This window comes from Sturnus vulgaris, chromosome 15 (assembly GCF_052056855.1).
Source record: "Sturnus vulgaris isolate bStuVul1 chromosome 15, bStuVul1.hap1, whole genome shotgun sequence".
Lineage (NCBI taxonomy): Eukaryota > Metazoa > Chordata > Aves > Passeriformes > Sturnidae > Sturnus > Sturnus vulgaris.
In genome coordinates this window covers 3279906-3295215 of record NC_142257.1, presented here as the reverse complement: position 1 = coordinate 3295215, position 15310 = coordinate 3279906, and the positions used below count along the sequence as shown (strand labels likewise).

Here is a 15310-nt window from a genome sequence, read left to right as displayed (position 1 = left end):
CACACACTCAAGGAGGGAATCTTCCTCTCCATCCAAGCACTGTGCAGCATTCCTGTGATTTATGGATTGTCTCTAACATCAGAGCTCTGCCATACATGTGCTTTAGGCATAAGTGGAAGAGAATTCTATTTGCAGATATTCCAGGTGGGGATCCAGGCTTGTAGCACAGGGCTCCTCCCTGCAGAGCTGTGATGCTCAGTACACTGCACACGGGTTTGTTCTCAGATTTTAATATACATCACATATACACATCACTAGTAAAAATCTGTACACTTCACATTACAGTACATACGAGCCACCAGTTGCTAGCTAACACCAGAACACTGATGAAGCCCAAGACAACTGCCCTAAAACAGGCAGGGGGGCTGCTCTTCCCCTCTGGGGAAGTTTCTTTGGGTTACACATTCTGACAAGACACTGCTTTCCAGAAGGGCGAGCGAAGGTGGTGAACCAGGTCCCAGAAATGGACCTGCAGCTTTTTTTCCTCCTCCAACAGCTGTTAAGAGCTGCCTGCTCACACTCCAGCTCTGGATGCCTGGGATTCTGCTGGGATTTTGTGTCTGCAGCATCATTTCTTCATCTTCATGTCTGCCTCGATGGCGCAGCGCCGCCCTCTGGTGCCTCCATCCTGCTCAGAAGGCAAACAAACACAGTTACACAACTCCACAGGAACGTCCCTCCAGCACAGCGGGAGGGAGGGAGTGAGGCAGGGAGGGAGGGAATTCTGCATCTGGCAACAACTTTTCGTGCCTTCCCAACAGGAGAAAGGGAAGCTGTCCCTGCCAAGGCCTGCCTGCAGACCTACCTGAAGTTGGATCTGGACACAGCAGGGTGCTGGGCTTGGCAGCATCCCTGCACTGCTGGAGCCAGGGCAGAGGGAGGCAACACCTCTGGCCCAGACAGATGCTTTTGGAGCCTGGACAGTGCAGGCTTTCTCCTAAGCATCAGATTCTAGCTTAAGGTGGGAAAACTGCTGACTAACGTACCTTATCAGCTGCTGATCCCTACGGGAAGTGCTCCTCCAGTTGAGTGACCCTGGCACTAGCTCCCTAGTTCCTCCACACAGCTCCTTTCCACGAGCACGTGAGCTGAGAGCTTCCTCTGATCTGCTCTCTCTCTCTGGCTGATCTGCCTCTCCTGGAGTACTCCTCTGTCTTTAGATACATGTGAGTTAAGGACAGCTCTCCATCTTCCTCCTCTCTCTCCTCACAGTAACTCAGACACTTGGCAATATTTTTCCAAACACTTCCAGATCACCACGGGCACAGAGAAGACATTTCTGCAGAGTCTTATTTGCTTTCTGAACCAGGAACGGATAAAGGACACACAGCTGACTCCTCACTCTCCCAAGACCTTTTGTACTGCCTTGGACATGTGGAAGGGGCAGCTGTATAAACATGAGAGATGCAGGAACTACAGGACTGCACCACTTGTTTTGTCTTCCCACTTACATGGAAAGAAAGCAGGAGAGAAGTCATGGAAAAAAGCAAAAGCAGATGACAAAACAAAAACACTTGGAACCAGAAGAAAAGACTGAAGCCCCACCCGCTCACCCATTTTGAGAATAAGGGACTGAGATGTCTCTTCTCAGATCACAGTGGTGCAGCCCCCAAGTCAAACACACCCTGCTGCAGTGCTAAGGATGCTGTGACAGTGCAGTGATCACCCAGACAAGGAGCAGAGCACCTGGCAGCAGTACTGCAGAACCTGCTGGAGCCTTTCAATACTTACAAAGAGAGAGAGAAGGAAGGCAGGAGAGCCCATTGGGACACTGTCCTGTTAAAAGGCCAAACAGAAGGACTTATCAGGCATCAGCTACGGAAATGCACACACCACACAGAAGCACTGAGCCCACACACGAGCATAGAGGAACATGTGCCCCACTCCCCTTCCTGCAGGGCGTCAGTCTTATGCAGCAGGAACATAAAAACAGACAAAAAGAGGGATACTGCGAGAGCCAGAATGCCAGGAAAGGGATATTCCCTCCACAGCCACAGCAAGTTTTCCTGGTCTACCAAACAATTCCTGCTTGGTACAGCTGTCACTAGAACTAAGCAGGCAGTCCCTGCTGTCATAGTGTTGTGTGCACCAGAAGGTACCTGAGATCACTTCACCAAGTTTGCATGTGTCTTTACAGAAGGAAAAAAACCACAAACGTTCATTGCTTAGATCAGTGTGGAATTCAAAGGTTCCCTGGTGTACTGTATGCAGCAAAGCAGAGGTGACCAATTCCCTAGCTCTAAAAACCTGACTAGAAAGTGAAGGATATGGCAATTCCCTTCATCTTTCTGCCATATCATAGAATCACAGTCTGTGGAGCTGGAGGGGAACCACAAGGATCACTGAGTCCAACCCCCTGCTTTGCAGGTCAATCCCCAAGAGTCACATCATGTGCTTGAGAGCATTCATACTTCTTCAAATACTCTGTTCATTTTCCTACAGTTTTTATCAGCTGCTCTTAAAAACAGGTAAAAGAAGTGTTTGGATTACAGAAAAAACTCGTAAGACCTGCCTCTGGAATGCTGTACAGTTCCAGAACTGAAATCTAATCAACAGACACATTTAAAGAAAATTTGGTCACATGAAGATGATAGTGTGGGAACTTTTGTCTCCTTGGTGTGGAAACTTCATGCAGTGTCTTGGGATTCTTCAGAAGATCCCAAGTGCCCTTGCACAGGGTGCAGCATTCTCACCTTCTCCGAAGCATCCTGCTTGCGAGTGGAGTCTCGCCCCCGCAGGCTCTTTGCACTGATCCCTGACTCTGATGTTTGCATCATCAGCTGTGTGGCCAGAAATTGCTGCAAGGAAACCACACTCTGTTAAGATTGTCAGGCAAAACAAGCTCAGTAAGTGCATGTCAGTTAACTATCACAGACCACAGGCTGGGAATGACTGGGTCAGAGGCAGTTTCAGTTCCTTGTGTGCTGCTCAGAATAAGTTCCCCAATTTACCTCAGAAGCCACAAGTCCTGAGGAACTACAAAACCCTAATTCAAACTCTGTCAGCCCTGCCAGCTGGGATATTCTTCTTCAAAGGATATTTTAGTTAGCATAAATTCACAGGGCAGTTTCATGTGCACTTTGTATCAACATAAACCAGCACAGCCACCCAAAGAAGCCGTCGCGTCCCCTGTCATTCACAGTTCTTGTTGCTTGTTTCTGTTCCTGAACCACACCCTGGTTCTTGCTGGCCTAAGCATTTCCCTGAAGGAAATTACATTTGAAATTGGTCTTGGATGAACATATAAAAATTTTGCTGCATTACTTTTAACTCGCCCACAATCTAGTTCAACACAAACACCTGAGCTCCCATGAGAGAGAAGCAGGGAAGGACAGGACCCACTGCATTCAAACACACTGGGAGTGAAACTGTGGCCTTACAGCCAGACCTATGGACCAAGGCAGATGCTCTGGCCTGCACTGCCCTCATCTCAGTACTCTACCTGGATCTGCTCCAGGACATCTCTCTGCATCTCCACAGCCATGTGGTATACATCATGGTCAGAGCTGTTGTACATCACTGCATTCTGAAACATCAGCATAATATCCCGCTGGAACTCGGCTGTGGTTCGGATCAGCCCGTTCTCAATGTTCTTTTTGATGGTAGATAAGTCCATTGGCCTGTGAGAGAAATGCAGGCAAAATTGCAACAGAAATGCTTAAAACTCTTTCCCATCTCCTCTGGAAACACCCCTGGGTCTGTGAGGTGTTTAGTCACAGTGTTTATTTAATTTAGCTGAACAAGTTCTCCCCCCATGGGCTGTGCTCCCCAGCACCAAGGCCTGGGTCAGAAGACACAAGGTGTCCAGCAGTTACTGGAATGGTAACAACAGCCTGAGAGAGCTCTCAGGAGAGGCATCTACCTTCTCCAGGCACCACTGAGAGAGAAACTAAGGAGCTAGAGCTGCAGCCACTGAGCTTGAGCTGTTTACAAGAGATTTCAGCAGCTAGCAGGGGATTCTGGTTAATTCTTCCAGAAAAGTCCACCATCTGGGACAGTAAAAAATGCTGATTAAAGAACAGCTTTTATGAATTCCAAAGGTTAAATCCTACTCTTGGACAGAAACTGGGAGAAACAGATTCGTTTCACCTTACTGATAAAATGTTCTGTGCAAGTCAGTGTACTTCACTCAAAGTCAGGACTGTGCACAGACCTGCTTGTTACTGATGATGACTCTGTTCTTGGGGAAACCTGCTTCTGACTGAATCATGCCAGAATAAGAACTTTTCCAAGTCTGTACAGCAGGCAAAAACTACACAGTTCCTGCCAGAAATCCCTAGAAATATGCAAACATCCAGAGTTCTAATGACAGACAACTGTTGAGACTCACCTCTGCACGATGCTGTGGTAGCCTGGTGCTATGTCATCAGTTACAGGCTGTAAGAAGACATTGGCATACCTGCAGAGAGAAAGAGTCCATTCAGTGCCTGTCCTTGCTGGTAGATATTTGTTTCATGCTCTCCCGTTTATTTGTCTGTGACAGTATGATTCATCATCTCTCAAGAGAGATAAGCCTCTGAAATGGGAGAGTGGAGACTTGTCTGGGATTAGTCACTTCTTTCTGCCAAGACATCAAACTCACCTGTGATTAGCTGCTGCTCTCCAAACCAGCATGATGGCTTTCTTCCAGATCTTCTGAGCCTGTATTGCTTCCTGGTCCTCACTGCACACTGAGCTGGGAAGAGAAGAACGTAATTCCTTCAGGAGTCTGATCACTGCCTTGGAGCAGAAAATTCATGGTTTGCTTTGTCCTTGACATGCCCACGCTAATCCATACCAAAGACAGAAGAAAAAGTGTGAGCTGGTACTGGAGTGCTGTCTGCACGCTTGCCCTTCTAAGCAAGAAGCAGACAAATCATCAACAAACTCTCCCTTAGGACCCACACAGCAGACCAGAAATGGAAATCCTCCAGCCCCTGTGTGCCCTGACACTCACAACTGCGAGGAGGCTGGGCTGCTGGGGATGGAGTCGGCGAGCGTGTGGGACTGCAAGGGAGCGTTGTGGACACTGAAGCCGTCATCGCTCTCGCTCACGGGGGGCTCGTTATCCATCTCTGAGAGATACCCCTCACCCTGGTCCTCTTCTTTGGGTTCCTCCAAACTGGCAGCCTCACTGGCACCGTCTTCATCATCCTCCTCACCCTGCCCATCCTGAAACACAGAGTCCATCAGCCACCACAGCCAGTTACAGCAGGCACTCAGCGCCTCCAAAGCAACAATGGTTCTGTCAGCAAAGTGATTTTCTTGTGAGGCTGCTGACAACTGTACAGGCACTTCCACAAAATCCCAGTCTCCCCAGCCTGCCCTGCTTCTCCCCACCGACCCAGAAGCACATACACAAACACCTTCACATTCTGAAGCAATCTCCCCTTCAGCTGCAGACTGCTCACTTCCCAGTGCAGAAAGCTGAACACAAGCTTTGTCTATCAGCAGACAGCAGCAGCAAGATGTTGCTAATAAACTCATGATGACTAAAGCCAACTGGGAATTACCTTCATCTGACTCCTAAAAAGGGCTTGGGCCTCCTCCTTCATTGACTCTGTGAAAGAAAGAAATGCAGAAAGATTGATTCTCCCAAGCAGTCTTTCTTACAAAAGCTCCTGCATCAATGCCTACTGTCCTGCAGTAATTAACACTGTTCCTACAGGTATCTTTTCTCCCTCCTCCCCAAAACACCTGAACCAGATAACTAACAACTATCCAGCTAATAATGTTGCATGTAAAAGATTTCCTAGCTGAATTAAGTTACCTGACAGCTCAAATTTGTGCTGAACATCAGCCTGTGAGGAGTCTTCACTCACATTTGGGACTTGTGGAGGGGATGAATCATCATCAGGTGGGGTCTGGAGGGAAGAGAAATGCACAAATCTAGATGTTTGTGTCAGCTTACTTCAGTGAAGGTGTGGGCACAACTCACTCACCCTAACCTAACTCCAGGCAATGAGGTTCACTGAGCACTTTCCCAGCAGCAATTCTGCACATGGGTGGGGGGAGATACACAAAGGTACTGCCTTAAGCAGAGCTGCTCTGCACATTAGCAGCCTGACTCCCAGAAAAACAGTCAGTCACATTCACTGAAGGGCCACTTCAACCCATCACTCATCCTTCCTCTAAACTTTGCTCCTACCTGCCACAACTGCTCCTCTCTTTCCCCACATCAGTTCCAGACAGCCTCTGTAACCACATACCTCCGTCTTCACTGGATTGAGCACTGCATCTTCTCCTTGGGAAGACTCTATCTTGATTTCAGAAGTCTCTCCTGATGTTACAGCTGCTCTCTGATCTTCTTCTATCTCTTGGTTTCTAAGCTCTGGTGCTTCTGTCACTCTTGCAGTTGCTGGTATGGTTTCTTCAGGGCCCAGCTGACTCTGGTCCTGCTCTGCAAGTTCAGTCTTTATTTCTGACCCCAGCTCACTGATGCCCATTAGGTCTCGAATTCCTTTTGCCTCTGGCTCCTCACACTCCAGTCTCTCCTGCTTCACAGTCACAGACACTTGTGGCATCTGGGCCTGTTTCTCATGCTCCTGACGAATGGAATGTTCCCATGGGCCAGGAAGGGTCTGAGGGTCATCAGTATCTTCACAAAAAGAAGACAGAGCAGCTTCAACAACTGCTGCATCCAGGACTTCAGGGTGGTCGTCTACCTTTATTGTCAAAACAAACACACAGCAGTGCATGTCAAGGTCAGAAAGAGGGATTAAAGAAAAGTTCATGTCATTTGGTACTGAGATAATTGACAAAACCCCAGTCTACTCCCTTTACAAAGTTGCCCTTTTCAGCCAGATTTGTATCACTCCCTGTGGGAGTTTCTCCTGAAGCTTCAGTATCAGAAGTATGGCACTCCTAGAAAGGATTCTGTGAGCAGTGCTCATCTGTCTGCCAGAGACACGACCCAAACCCTACCCTCCAAGGAAGGAACACATTTCTTTTTGTACCCTGAAAAGGAGCACTAGTGTCAGGCAGCAGTAGTGTCCTTTCCTACTGATCTGGAAAATGATGGTTAGAATGTGCATTCTGGAATAGTTATTTCTTGCTTGTTTAAAATAAATTGGTGAACAGCAATCATTTGAGATTAACCCAACTGAATGTGGAGCAAAAGGCAGTGGCACTCTGCTTTCCCCATTTACCTTGTCCTCAATGATGGCTATAATATTTCCAACCGTATCGAAGTCCAGCTCCTCCCCTGTATAGGACACTGCAATATCCATTTTTTCAGCCAAATCCAGATCTTCCTTCCCATCCATGCAGTGATCTTTGGAAGATCCTGCAGTGCTGCCAGCCCCAGAAGCCAGGCACTCTTTCTTGATGGAATCAATGATCATTGATATTTCACTGCTGTCCATGGACACTGTCACAGTATGGGAATCAGACACTGCCTCCATGGAAACACAGGCTTCTGGCTGGCTCACTGCACAGGGAGGAGAGGGACAGTCAGAGACTAAGCTGGAGAAATCCCCACATAATAAAACACTGTAGTGGGTAAGACCAAGCACCAACCACAAGTACCCCAGGCCCACCCACCCCACCAAAACTTAGATTAATAAAAGACAAATACAGGTTTGCATTCCCACAGGAAAGACATAGTGAGATTCCAACCCTTGAACCACAGTCCACCAAATCACCAGCACCCCCACCCAGCAAACCCTGCTTAAAACCATCTCTTTACTCCAGAACCCAACCATAATCATCCTCTATGGCCAGGATGGTGAGTCTGAGGTGACAAAGGCCAGCTGAGAGCTGGCAGGGTGCTGATCCCATGGAAGTTCTGCTTTCCAGCAGGATGTGACCCGAGTGCGTAGTTCAGGAACGCACCTGTGGCTACGCTTTCTGCAGCTGCAGCTGGTGGCACAACGGCTGGTGCTGACAGCGTGGGCATCATGACAATAGTGGCCTGGGACACAGGCTCTACTGGGGGTGGCAGGAGCTTAGCTGGAGGCTCGCTGGCAACAGCGGAGAAGGAAGCAAGAGGTGAGGTGAACTGTGCAGGGCCAGCTTCTAAAAGCCGGGAAAGCGTAGGAGCACCTAACAGAGAGTAGAAGGGAAAAGCACATGAGCAAGAAGCAGCCACCACTGAAGTCCACAAAGCCACCACTGGGCTCTTCACTGCCTGGTGGCTTCTTCTGGGAAAAGACATGGAGAGATACATATAAAGAGTCCCAAAAGCTGTACAGAGAACCTGCACCAAAAAACGCACGACTCCTGTTGTGTGTGCAGTTTGAGGTGGAATCATGCAGCTACAGAACACTGCACTCACTGTAAGGGCTGGACAGACTAAGCCACACATGCACAGAGATGCCCTTTCCAAAGGCTCATCCCAAAACAATTATGGGAAATCTGAAGAACAGTGCTGAGAGAGCCACACAAGGTAAGCCAAGACAAACAGTCGTCAACAGGAGCTGCCAGGGAGTGGAGGGGATCCCTTTGCAGGTTTTTCCTGGAGAATTCCTCTTATATCAAAGGTTGCCATTCATCTTAGCTGTAATTTCCAGTCTGAACTTACTGAAATGTCTGGACTATATTAACAGGTCTTAAAAAACCAGATGTGGATAAGGAAAGCAAGATTACTTGTATGGGATTCTATATGAATGAATTACATAAATTCTCATTTGCAGACAATGTGATGAAATTACTGGTCAGCAGGAGCTGAGAAAAAAAACTTCCTTAGGCAGGCTGCTCTGAAAAAGCCCAATTCAGAGTCTTGCACTGTCCCCCTTACACCCACTCTGTGGAACTTCCTCTGGAACTCAGTGGTCTAACTCTCAACAGATCTCTAAGATACAGCAGAGGGAAGGCACATGAGTTTTCCAGATCCACAGGGAGCTGCATTTGATATGTTGGGAATCAGATCTAGATCATTTTCTCCCCAACTCCCTGTGAACAAACCCTTTCTTTCTACACTCAAATGCCTGGTATTAGCCAGTGTCAAACCCAGAAAACCAGACTGCATGGGTCAGGACTGAATCAAGCTGAATTGTTTCAGTCACTCTTTTAAGGATTAGAGTCTTCTTAAAAAGTCGGGGTGAGATAAACAGAGGTATAGAAATAGGAAAACAACTGATAGAGAAGCCCTCAAATCAGCCAGGTAGTCATCATTTTTTTCCCAAGACAATTCCCAGAAGAGTCTGAAGATACATCTTAAGGGAGAACTGTGCAGGGAGAGGCCAAAGTTACCTGAAGCAGCTGGAGATGCAGGGACAGCACCAGGTGCTGACTGCATTTCCCCACTGTGCAGCACTGGAAGGACACTTCCTACCTCCAGCAGCACTCCAGAGCTGTTTATGTGACCAGAAGCCACTGCCATTTCGTTTTCACCAACCTGTCAAAGGAGGATGAGACTGAAGTTCCTGGAGATACCACCACACCAGTGATTATCTGCCAGATATGCACTTCCATGAACAGGACCAGCATCTGGTGTCCCAGCATTTCTTCTGCACTGTTTATTCCGGTTAGTCCCTGCCTGAGGCCCCCTCATACAAGTGCAGAACATGACAGTCTGAAGCTGTTGCTGTTCTTTACCTGTAACACAGCTGCAGTGCCACCTTCCTTTGAGCTGAGGCCAAATGCATAATTTGCTCTGCCACAGTTCAAAGATCTCACAATCCTCTATACATATGACCTGAGATGGCACAGAAATATCCCTTGCTTTGAGCTGAGAAAAGCAGAAGTGCCAAGATGGAACATAACCTGAACAAGGTGACACAGTGAACCTATGATGGACCTTGAAACACATGCAAACCAGTCCTGTTCCTACAAAGAAAACTCAGCTTTCCACAGCCATTACCTTTCCCTGCTCCACCTTATGCTACATCCTGCAAACACAAAATCCATGGAGCATTTACCCAAGCTAACAAATAGAAAAAAACCTAAATCTAACTACTATGAAGAAAAAAGTCAACAGCAACACACCTACTCCATCACACAAGCACTAACCCAGGGAATCTGTGTCACAAGCAGGCTGATGGCTGCTGTTTCCAGACTGGGCTCTGAACAGTGTCAGCATCTCCTAAGACCTCCTGAGTCACTAACACCACAAGTGGGTTCTCACCACAGTGATTTTAGTAACTGTCTACAATTAGGAGAAAACTGAAGCACTTCTGTATAGGTCATAAACACCATTCAAGGATTCTCTACTCTTGTACTAAGACACATTAAAAATATTGAAACACAACTTCCTGACAAGGTGTAAAGAATTGTGAGCCCAGTGTAGGAATCACCAGGAACAGCTCCATGGAGGCTGATGGGGATTATGCTGACTAACAAGTTCCCTCCCCTGAGGAGAACAATTTCCTACAGCAAACCCTGCAACTCCAACTCCTTGTGACTGAGGGGACAGCCAGTCCTATGTGCTGCATGAGCCCTGCAGTCCTGCTGGGAAAGGGGCTCATCTCTGCAGCTCACAGGGGTATTTATACCTCTCAGATTATCACTTCTGCTGAGACTCTCACAAAACTGCACATTTTTAAAAGTTCTTTGCAGATCCCCCTTTTTCAGTGGGACAGTCTGGAGCAAATTGTTTGTGTGCTTGCATATACGAGCAGAGAGCTCCATACCAGCCTGGGGCTTGTGGGCAGGAGACTGCCCTTCTTCAGCAGCTCTGAGAGCAGAGGGGAAGGAGGCGGAGTTGCTTTTTGTCCTAGCATCTTTTTCTGGGGTGAATCATCAGTGACTGGGGTCATGGGGGCATCCAGGGGAGCAGAGCCTGGAGGGGTGTCAGGGATTCCAATGAAGGAGGCAACTGGGGTGCTGGGCAATGTCCCTGGCGTGACCTGAGAAAGAGAAAAACCACACTGTTCAGAGCCACACTCCACCACACGGACCAGCCCCACTTGCTGCTTCCCCCAAGAGCATTGATCCAGCACACCACAGACACCTACTCCATTCACTCACTGCCCCTACTCCAGGCATGTGCTTTCACCCTTTCCCTGCCCTGCAGAGCCATTTCCCAGGCACTCACAGACTGCCTGGCCAACCCACTGATGGCCCTACACGGCCTTTGATCCAGGCACTGGATCACCACAGGCAGGAAAGAGGACATGGATCTCGAGGAGCACTGTCACCAACCACACTACAGCACCTGAAGTCTGCAAAGCGAGGCAAGGGCTTCTCGCCAGGCCCCTTCTCTGTGATGGATGCAGAGCCCCATGTCCTAAGCTGGGCTTTCCCTCCCACCCAGAGAAGGATCCTTACCCCTGGACTGGCCTCATCCCCAGCAGGCTGGGACAGATCTCCGAGGGAATAATCCCCGCCCGGGGAGGTGGAGCCAGCAGGAGAACGAACCATCACCCCCGTGAGTCTTCGAGGGGGGTTCTTAATGGCCTGGCGAGCTGGAAGGGAACAGAAACTAAAGTGAGATTCTGTGACTCCATCGTGGACAGTCCCCAAGAGTTACCTTTGACTTTATCCTGAAGAACTTTAAGAGAACAATTTACGTTATAGAGATTTCTTGCACCCCACTAGGCTCAGTTCCCAAACAATACTACTTTGGCTAATGCACTTCAACTGCAGGTTTCTCTAGCAGTTGGGTATTCACCACCTCCCACCACCAAATTAAATGTCCCAAGAGTTATGAAGAACTAAACATTCAGAACAAAAGTCTCTTCCTTTTATCTTCAGTGACCAGGGGAAACTAAAGGTGTGAAGACCCTGACATTCTAACACAGAGCTCCTTACTAATCCTGCTTTCCCTTGCATACACCTTTCCTGAAGATTTTATTCCTTTTTCAGAAGCCTCTGCCTTTTACCCTGTTATAAATATAGTGCTGGAAAGGGAATACAACCTCTCTCTCCAACTTTAGGGTCAAGAAATTCCTCCTACAGGTCTTAACAATACTTCAGTATTTTCTAAATGTTCTTATGAATATATGCATTGGTCTGAGGAAAATAAAGGCAGCTCATTTCCAGCTTACCCTGATAAGCAGCATCTGTAGCCTTCCTCTTGACTTCTGCCTCCTCCTCTTCCATTTTTTTCTTTCTACATAAAGAACAAAAACCTGCTGTCACAGGGTGTCTCAGGTCCCCTTAATTTCCCCTTCAAAATGCTTTTTACTGATGCCCACCCTGTTATCTCCAGACAAGATCAAACCACTCCTGCGGACTCAGGCTCAAATCCCCCAAGGTGAGAAGAAGAGCCAGAGAATGACACATTGGGCAGAAAATTTAACTTCCAGATGATTGTCAAAATGGAGGCAGCAAACACGGTTCTGCAAGCCATGGCCAAGCTCTTTACTGAGCAACTCCAATGGATGTTCCACACCAGCTTGTATCCCCTAGTGCAAGCTAAATCCCCCCTGAGAGGCCAAAGCATCTGCCCAGCTGCCTCATTTCTCTTAACCCAAACTACGTGGAGCAAGAGATGCTGGACAAACAGAGTGTCAGGAAACTACAATCTCAGAAGAAATAATGAAATAACCCACATCATAATCTCATTGCACAGCTCCTCCAGTCTGTTATCCATGTGTCCGGCCTGGATCAGCTCTGCATCCTTCTTGAGTTGCCTGTAATCAGAAAATCCTTTTACTTTCTGATCACTGGACACCTTAAGCAGCATTTTCACCCCAGTCACCATTCCCACTTGGATTATTTTTCAGGACAGGACTCTCAGGTGTGCAATATTTTAACAGCTCTGTCATGTACCTGTATTTTTCCTGTGTTTCTTTAATAATTTTCTTCAACTCCTCAACCCGCTCTGCCGTCAGTTTTCGCACAATAACATCTTCCACGGTTTCCACAACTTCTCCCTTCTCACCACGTTTTCTTCTACAGAATAAAAGAAAACTCAGACACAAACCATAAGAAAACCCAGTTCCTCTTTCATAAACGGCTGCTCTCTGTCATTAGTGACATGCTTATGCAAAAAAAAAAAAAAATCAGCTTCCTCCAATTCCCTTAAATTACATTGGACAGCACAATGTTCAAACAACCTCTTCAGCAAATTTTTGTTAATTCACCCAGTGTTAAAGTCTTCAGGAACATATCAAAGATACAAGCCTCCTAAAAATAATAATCCTTCTACTTCAAGAGAAAATTCTTTTCTCCCCAAGAAGAAACATCTGTTTTTTTCTTCACTAACTCTATTAAGCCCTTTGATTTTGCAACTCTACTGCTGAAGATCATTCACAAACATTCACAAATAGATTGCACACAAACATTACTTTTAAACATCCCATCTTTAAATTAACATCATATGAAGCCCCCAAACAAAATATCTGGAATTAGGAGCAGTAAATAACTGGTATCACAGAGCTGTAATGGTAACACTGATAAGAAAACTAAGAAACCAGTGCAAAATAGTGACATATACAAAACATCTCCCTTCTCGCTCCTTCTCTTTCCTACCCCTACACTGAATGATAAATTTATGTGTAAAGCTTCTGATCAGTAAGACTAACATGCAGTGTTTTATTCCAGCCAAATAAATATTATCTTTCCCATCCGACAAACCCTGATCCCACTGTCCCACAACACCTATTCCACCTGAATTTTCTCACTCTGAAATGCTCCTTCTGGGAGGAGTTTCTTGGGGGAGAAAGTAATTTAACAATGACAAGGACTTTGCTGTAAGAACCCAGGAGTGCCCCCTCAGCTGCTGCAGGTTGTGGTGGGGTCAGACTTTGTACTCACTTAGGGGTCTCCGTGGTCTCCAAGAGCTCCGAGTACTGAGATGCACAGTGCTGAGAAGAAACAAAGGATGTCAGAGGACAGTTTGCTTGCCCAAACAGCAGAACGCACCAAAATACATGGACATCCACAAAGTCCCGAGGCAAGGAATTTCACATGCCTCGTGAAGAATCTCTTTAGTTAGTCTTACTTATAAGCATGGAACTTACTTATAAAGCACGGAATAATTAATCCTTAATTCATCCTCAATATGCTATTTCTGACTGCACAGAGATTTGGTGCCCAAGATTCAAATGCCAGTGTCTTACCTTTTGGGAAAACCAGTCAGGTGGGCGTCCTGGCTCTGCAAAAGGTTTGATGGCTCTGCTGACTGAGACCCTGTGGGAGGGAAATGGCAAGTCACCATCAACTTACATTCTCCCCAACCAACATGCAGAGAAAAGATGAAAACCTCTATTGATATCATTGAATAACCCTGCTAAACATAATAAACTCACCAAGGAGTTGTACAAGTCTCAAAAATACTTGTCTGCTTCTAAATGAACAGTTAATTCCCTTCTTTGCTTTGAAAAGAAAGTTTCTTGCATCTGGTTACATTAATACATTTCTACAAAAGCCTTACTTTAGTGAGGAGAAAAATACAGGAAAACAAAGCTATAAGTTCAGTGCACAGGAATCTGTTACCAAATATCTTTGTTATCCACAACAAACCTCATCTAATATTGAACGCAATTATAGCACGGGTTGGGAAGGACCTTAAAGATCGCCTTGTTCCAATCTCCTGCCATAGGCAGGGACGTCTTCCACTATCCCAGGTTCCTCCAAGACTTGTCCAACCTGGCCTTGGACACCTCCAGGGATGGGGAGCCACAATTTCTCTGGGCAACCCTTTCCAGTGCCTCACCCCCCTCACAGTGAAGAATTTTTTTCCTAATTTCCAACATAACCCTCCCTCTGTCAGTCTGAAGCCAATCCCGCTTGACCTGACACTCCATGTCCTCGTCCAAAGACCCTCTCCAGCTCTCATTACTCTTTATTTCAATTAACACACCTCTACTTTTACACAGTAGTTATGAAGGGAACACAATGCCTGTCCAGGTATACCTTTAACACCTCTTACACCCCATCTCTGTTCTGAACAGAGGCAGAGGCGTGACAGCCCCGTGCCCCGGTGCTCTGCACATGCCGCCCGCCTTCCCTGCTCCCGTACCAGTTCTGGTCGCCGCTGCGCATGACGGAGGAGGCCAGGCAGAGCTTCTCGCGGATGGACCAGGGCTCGGTGGGGCCGGCGCTCAGCAGCTTGTGCTCTGCGGGACAGGGCTGGAGTGCGCGGGGGCAGCGCCCGGGAGCACCGGGACTCGAACCCGCGGCTCCCACGCCTGGCCCCGCCCCTCCCGGACTTTTCGGCTCCGCCCTTCCCAAACCCATTGGCCCCGCCCCTCCCCGTGCTACCGCTGGTTCTTCCCTGGAGGGTCCTTCGCAACCGCTCCGTTCTCCTTGGGCCATTCCCCTGTCCCTTCTCCTCCCCAGCCCCACCGCCGCTCGCTCCCCGCCGCGCCTCCCGCCCGGTCTCGCACTCACTCCCCGGCCCCGCCGCCATCTTCCCCGCCCGGCCCTGAGGGCGGCAGAGGCGGCACCGCGCGCAAAGCCCGCCGGGAGGCGGCGGGGCGCAACCACGCCCCCCTCTCCGTGT

The 15310-nt window shown here is 47.8% G+C and overlaps 1 protein-coding gene across 3 annotated transcripts; it reads right to left on the bottom strand.

Moving 5' to 3' along the window:
• Positions 1-214: 214 nt before the first annotated feature.
• Positions 215-15252, bottom strand: BRD8 (bromodomain containing 8). 3 transcript variants are annotated; one of them, XM_014875954.2, is made up of 22 exons: positions 15199-15250; positions 14828-14924; positions 13926-13995; positions 13621-13670; positions 12634-12756; positions 12414-12494; positions 11907-11971; positions 11188-11324; positions 10551-10766; positions 9172-9316; positions 7813-8022; positions 7128-7408; positions 6189-6644; positions 5750-5843; positions 5493-5539; positions 4937-5151; positions 4583-4675; positions 4331-4399; positions 3443-3620; positions 2694-2798; positions 1732-1776; positions 215-628 (listed from the first exon to the last, which is right to left on the bottom strand). In XM_014875954.2, exons 1-22 carry the CDS (start codon positions 15215-15217, stop codon positions 569-571), a joined length of 2856 nt encoding a protein of 951 aa, XP_014731440.2. In that variant the 5' UTR covers positions 15218-15250; the 3' UTR covers positions 215-568. The 3 variants fall into 3 exon arrangements, with proteins under 3 accessions (XP_014731440.2, XP_014731442.2, XP_014731444.2); XM_014875956.2 differs by lacking the exon at positions 10551-10766 and having other exon boundaries at positions 15199-15252; XM_014875958.2 differs by lacking the exon at positions 7813-8022.
• Positions 15253-15310: the final 58 nt, after the last annotated feature.

Excerpts from the sequence above, each read along its gene's own strand:
- BRD8 (XM_014875954.2), bottom strand. Across the intron at positions 12,495-12,633 it reads GAAACACAGGAAAAATACAG|GCAACTCAAGAAGGATGCAG; the intron begins GTACATGACAGA and ends TTCTGATTACAG. Across the intron at positions 4,400-4,582 it reads AGAGCAGCAGCTAATCACAG|GTATGCCAATGTCTTCTTAC; the intron begins GTGAGTTTGATG and ends TTCTCTCTGCAG.